This window comes from Dermacentor andersoni, chromosome 5 (assembly GCF_023375885.2).
Source record: "Dermacentor andersoni chromosome 5, qqDerAnde1_hic_scaffold, whole genome shotgun sequence".
NCBI lineage: Eukaryota > Metazoa > Arthropoda > Arachnida > Ixodida > Ixodidae > Dermacentor > Dermacentor andersoni.
In genome coordinates, this window is record NC_092818.1 from 195,459,236 (window position 1) to 195,465,626 (window position 6,391).

Genomic DNA, 6,391 nt, shown 5'->3' on the forward strand with positions numbered 1-6,391 from the left:
ATAATTGCATTCGATTTGCAGAACTCTACGTTTCCGTATAATTGTGCCTTGAATTATCGAGGTATACCTATTTAGAAACAAATATAGATATTACTCTTACTAATGTCATTATTTCTCAAATGAAAATTTAAACCATAACGGCTATACCGGTAAAAAAAAATTGGTTGTTAACACGAACACTGCAAAAAGACTTCTCAATTCATTTGAAGTCTGTAAAGGTCCAGAATATATTACTTGATCTCATAATGCAGGCAGTTCATGCATCGTGACCTGGTCAACGCGTCAGTAAACAATTTCAGTACAAACGATAGCGTTACAATTTATACTTATTAAGAGTTCGTTAAATGCGACCAACAGTTTCCTACTTGCACCTGCACAGATGCTGCCATCGACTCAAGGGCAAGCACTTGGTCTCGTTACTGTACTTGTCCAACCTCTGGACGAAAACAACCCAGCGGGCGTCGTACGTAGAGTTCCTTATCTTTCCGTATACCTCGAAATGAGCCATCGGGGTCGTGGTTAGCTTCAATCGGAACAGCACCTTGCCGGCAACATCGCCGCCGAGGACCTCCGCTTCGTCCACAGATGCGAGGGACCAGAGGTGGCAGAGACGCGGGAAATGAAACCCGGCTTTAGCGTTGATGTACGCCACACCGAAACGCCCAAGCGCCTCCGCCTGCGCGACATTCTTCACACGACCTCGGGCGCCGAGGCAAGCGCAGAAGTGGTCCGGAACGAACGCGTCGCCGCAGCTCCTCTGTGCAGGCACAGGGCCCACCAGGCTGAGGCCCTTGAGTGTGGGCTTGGCGCGCAGCAACGGAAGATCGGCCAGCGAAAGCAGCGTGGCGTGAAAGTCGTACGCCGTGACGAGCCGACGCTGGTTCACCTCCAGCTGCACGGCAGCTTCTGGGTGGTCACGCAAGAACCAAGCTGGAAGCGCCAGGAAAGCGAACGGTGTTAAGTCCTCGTGGCGGCCAGCTTCGGTCAGTCGGATAGAGCCGTAGCGGACGCCGTGGTCGCTGAGGAAGAGCAGGGCCGTCCTCTCCAAGACACCCAGCGACGTTAAATCCCTGAGAAAGCCCTCCAGCGGATCGTCCAGAATGGTGAGGTGAGTGTGATTCTCATGAGGGACGTCGCTTATCCAGACGTACGCGAATAGCTTGTTCTCCATGCTGAGCATGTCTCGAACGTAGTCCAGGTAAACGCCAGTCTTGAGCCTTGAGCCGGCGCAGAATGATGACTTCTCCTCCGCGTCTATCGCCAGGGCGATGGGCCTAGGGTAGTGGTCGGCAGGTGGATTCACGAAGCCCTTAAGATCCGGAAATGTGAACAGGCCAGCGTGAGCCATTTCCTCCAGAAAAAGAGTTCTGTAGCCTCTCGTACTATATGCGCTCCACAGGTGAGGCAGCGAATCAAAGTAGGCGTCTTGGTAGATGCTGAGAACATTAGGACCAGACAGACCTGTTAACAACGGCATTTGGTTCGGGAACGAATTTTCTCCTACTTTGTTGTAGCCGAGGAATTCGAATGAGTTCAATTCGGTCGTCAAGTAGCGCCGCGTCTTTTTCAAGCGACGGTTAAAATTTAGCCTGGAAGTAGAGTCGAGCCCTAAAACTAGGATGCTTAGTTGACCAGTATATGAAGCCTGGTCTCCTTTATTTTTACGCGGCATCATAAAATACTCCTTGAAGAGGGCAGTGGAATTAGTTCCGCAAGAAACTTGGACGTACTCTCCACTCAGAACTTCTCCAAATCTGGCCGGCTGCTGCGGTGTCTTGAAGTAGAGGTTGTCCGGAGTCATGGCTCCCGTCTGCCTCGAGATCTCACGAGAGGCACAAGTGAGCTGCTCGGCTACGAGTCCGTACCGTTCGTGAAGCAGGCGTCTGTCCAGCATAAGGGTGCTGCCTGAAAGGTACACGACCGCTGGTTTCGAGCACAACCTTTGCGATGGGGACCGTTCAACGAGGGAGACCAAGCGCATCGTCCAGTGGAACGCGCTGTACTTTGGGAATTTGCAACCGGGAAGGTCTAGCAGCAGACCGCTGTAGTGCAGTTCCATTCGCGAGAACACGCCGCGCATGTAGGACACCTCCACTTTCAGGGAGACGGACACAAAGGCACAATATGCAATGCCATAAAAAATAGCCTTCGTTCGGCGGCGCATGCTGACGCTGATGCTGAGCTCGAAAAACGTGGCACATACCCACCAGGGAGATCGCTCACACAGTGTGAAATCAGACTATATACTGACGCCATACGGAAAATTATTTGGCACAGCTTTGCAAGAAAATAAGTAAATACGCAGTCAGTAATATAACTTGCAACCAAAAATGTAATATAAGAACAATGCACCATAGGAGGCAGCTCTAGCAACATACCCTAATAAAAGCTCGATAAATTTTTGAAGTGCAGCTCAGATTGCCCTGTGGCAGCGGAGAAAATGAACAACCCCAAACGATAATAGCAGACATCGAAAAGACAGGGGCAGAGCTCGAGAAAATTTTTGCGTTAGTAGGTGAAGGGGCGAAGAAAGGATAAAACGGTCATTTTGTTTTTTGTTACAAAAGAAGGAAAGGCTATAAATCGAAAAGCCGGAATAGTAATGGTAAATATTTAGGAATTGTATTCTACAGCGGATGCTAGCTGGTTGATGTAACCTTACATGGAGAAAAGGGCGCTCATCAGCGCACCATGCAAGGCGTAAATGATTCGGCAGGAAACAACGGGTTACAACACCTCGAACGAACAAGGCAGGGGTGCCTCATTCTATCCTGGCTAAGAAACGAAACACCAAGAAAACCACAACAGGAAGACCACACGCTTCTTGCGCTTAGCATTCAAAACAAAATTCACGTGGCCGTCATAATGGCCGGAGACAGGCAAGAGCACAAGCCCTGGCTCGACTCTGGCACTGACACATCGGTCCCATTGACACATCAGTCCTATACACCGACATGGCCAGGTACCCACAGATATGTGCACTGTGTCTAGTCGTACGAGATAGCCCAAACACTCTGAGGGCTTTGGCCACGCACAAGACATGTCATTGGCACGGTGGAAGAGGCTGCTCTCGCCCTAGCCATCGTATACTCTTCAACCATACCGGCACCGGATGAACCCATCACAGTAATCACTGATTCACAAACCGCCAGCAGGACTTTGGCAAAAATGATGGTGACACCCTACACAAGCCGCCTTCTTACACCACTACACCCCATGGCATTACACAGGGTGCATATCGTCTGGTCATCCGGACACGCCTCTCCCCATGGTAATGAACGTGCTAATTCTGTAGCCAGAGATCTTGCGAACTCGGCGCCATCGGAAGAACTGTCCAACCTAGATGACGCACCGACAGAACCACAGAACTACACCGAAACTGCACAACATTACAGAGATAGCAGGACACAGTTCCCCCCACCACCCCATTCCCTTAGCCGAGAAGGTGCCGTCGCGTGGCGACAGCTACAAACTAGTTCATTCCCCTGTCTCTTTTATATACACCTCTTCCATATCGCACAATATCCTTCATCCTGTCCCTACTTTTGAGCAAAGCCCACAGAATATCACTGCACCTGGGAATGTCCACACCACCCGGGTTATTCCTCTATTCCTTCACCTTCACCGTCCTCCTGGGAGACTGCGCTGATCATGCTTAGACCCGCAAGAACAGCTTAGACTAGTCGTCGCAAGAGCAGCGACGGCTAATACAGCAAGTACGCAGAGTGGTGCGAGCCAATGCGGCCCTGAATTGAGGACTCCGCCCTGCGAGGAAGTCACCTCAGCTCAATAAGCATAAATGTTTTCTTTCTCTTTCTGTCAGCACGAGATAGAAAGCGGAACAACACACAGCAATTCAACAATAAAATTTGTCTGAGACAAGCATTCATCACAAGATTTTTAAAAAATGCTGTTTCGCCCGAAAAGTAAAGCATTGATAGCGATAGCAATATATTAGACAACTACAGCACGTAAAAGTCGTAGTTTTATTTGTCGCATAAATTGCAGCATGCGTTCGCTTACCAATTAAATTACCAAGCATGATATCAGTGTGCACCGGAAAAAAATGAACGGATCTCACTCAGTGAACACAGGTATTCGTTGTCAGAACGCTGAGGTGAATAGCGTCGGCAATTGCGATTGAAAGTTTCGTGTTGCCTATCGCTTCAACGCATCTCGGAAACTCTAGATTACGCATCCTCCAACACTAGGCGAGCGGGAACATAGCCCACATCAAGGCACCAAGAATCTCGGCTCGCCCACCGTGGCTTGACATTAGGCAGTCCGAAGCTGCGTGCGCAGAACTGCTGCGGACGCCCAACGTTCTAGTACTGCGTACGTAGCGTGCGCAACGGCGTTGCGTACGCAAGATCGTTACGTTTTGCAAAGTGCGTATGTGCAGAACGCAATACGAACGGTACGTGATGCGTACGCAGCCGCCGCGTACGCACGCATCCGATTCTTACGTGCGTACGTAAGGAGCCTTGCGCGCTGCTCTCGTGGTTCTCGTTCGTTCAGGAGAGCGCGGGACAAAAGAGTTTCGCAAAATGGCGGCATCAAAGGCGACCAGCGGAAGTCTGTATTTTTCAAAGGCCTATGATTTGGCTTTGCTGCGTGAAGTTAACGCGCAGAATCCATTCCGGGATCCTGCACGGTGGGAATTCGTTGCAATAAAGAATATGAACTTTGATTTTAAGAAAGTGTTCGGTGTGCGCTGTTGCGCGAAAGGCTCGGCCTCCTGTTGGCGCAGTTCGTCGCAAATGACCGTGCCAACCTCAGAAAGTGAGTACCCAGTTTTTATTTTTTTCTATATGACTCGTGTATCGCTTCCGTATTACATGTATATATAGCTTCTTTTAAAAGCCTAAATATAGTTCGACGTAGCGTGAAGCCGCGCACACGTTACGTCACGTTGGCGAGATAAACAGCGTTTATAGTTCGACCGATGGTTCGACGCACTGGCGGAGGCGGCGAACGCGCTACGACATGCCCGGCGTCTAAAGGTACGGGCTCACTTGCGGAAATAAGCGCGCGCTGCGAAAGGCGCTTTCGCGCAAGAATTCTCTAGAATAACAGCTTGGGCTTGTTGGTTTTTCATCCTGGTGTTAACAGCGCGAAACGTAGACGGGACACGAGACGAGAAGACGGGCGTGCCACCGTGCGCGCGTTTATTTCCGCAAGTGAGGACGTACCTTAACGACGCTCGCCCGCTTACGTAGGCATTTCTCAGTACTAAAGGTCCTGATGTGACACGCGCTCGTTCCCCCAAGCGCTTGCGTGCTGCGTACGTATCGTCATGGCGCAGTACTAACCACCTTTGCACCCGCCGCAGATTACTTCTAAGATACGGTGCGTGGCCCGCGTACGCGATCGGTTGCGCGGACCGCCATGCGCAGCCACGGCCGGTGTAGACGAGGAGAAGCAAGCTCACCCCCGTCCCTCTCCAACAAGACGTTGCGCACCAAGCCACACTCCTTCTCGGCTCCCCACACGTTTTCCCTCGCAACCACAGCATAAGGCGCGTGCGGTGCGATTTGATCTTATGCCACTTGGGTTCATAGTGAACATTGTGGCCACGGCTGCTATGACGGCGAAAATTCGCCTGAAGTTTCCGTATAACTGAAAGGCTGCGTGACACGCACAATAAGTCCAAGCAGTGGAGACGAATCTGGAGAATCGGCTCACTCGTACAAAACCATCTGTCCCGCTATACTACACCACACGAAGTGAATTTGGCGCGAGTTATTCCACACCAGTGCGTAAAATAAGTGAACTAGAGCAGACCCCTATGGAGATACTTGGCTCGTACACAGTGAATCGTAGTCAGTCACAATGACTACATTAACGCGTTGTGAATGTTGACTTTCATCCTCCTTTTTTCCTTGCTCAATTGGCACGAGCACGGGACATTTTTCAAGGGCGAGGAATGATTCCGAATGTGCGAGCTCACCTGCTGCATTCTAAGGTATTGAATAAAAGTAGAACACGCGCACTGGACAGTTTGAGTTCCTAACAACGCAAGTGGAACCAAATTAGCCACAAAATTCTGGTTAGCCGACGGCTGGTGGCTATCCACAAGAAAGCTTGGGAGGGAGCGCTTCCGTAAGTTTTACGCTATTTTCACATTTAATTTTCCTGCTATATGAAGAACGGCGTCAACATAATGAACAACGGTTCCGTCTTCAGCAGAGTTCAAAAAGTACAGAAACTTCGGGCATTTTTACATCCCTCTACTTGGCTACGCTTAGACCCTCGGTGAGTACCAAGGGGGTGAAATTTCAATGAAGGGCCGCTCAGCACTAGGCCGCGTGATGAGATTAGGAAACTTGCTGACGTAGGATGTATTTAAATTATATTCTAGTATTTAATGAGCAGAAACCACGATACGATC

At 50.1% G+C, this 6,391-nt stretch overlaps 1 protein-coding gene across 1 annotated transcript; it reads right to left on the reverse strand.

Moving 5' to 3' along the window:
• Positions 1 to 361: 361 nt before the first annotated feature.
• LOC140218597 (uncharacterized) lies at positions 362 to 2,080 on the reverse strand. The gene has a single exon (XM_072288404.1). It carries the CDS (start codon positions 2,078 to 2,080, stop codon positions 362 to 364), a length of 1,719 nt encoding a protein of 572 aa, XP_072144505.1.
• Between the last annotated feature and the right edge of the window lie 4,311 nt (positions 2,081 to 6,391).

Excerpts from the sequence above, each read along its gene's own strand:
- LOC140218597 (XM_072288404.1), bottom strand. The coding sequence starts at position 2,080 with ATGCGCGGCGTGTTCTCGCGAATGGAACTGCACTACAGCGGTCTGCTG.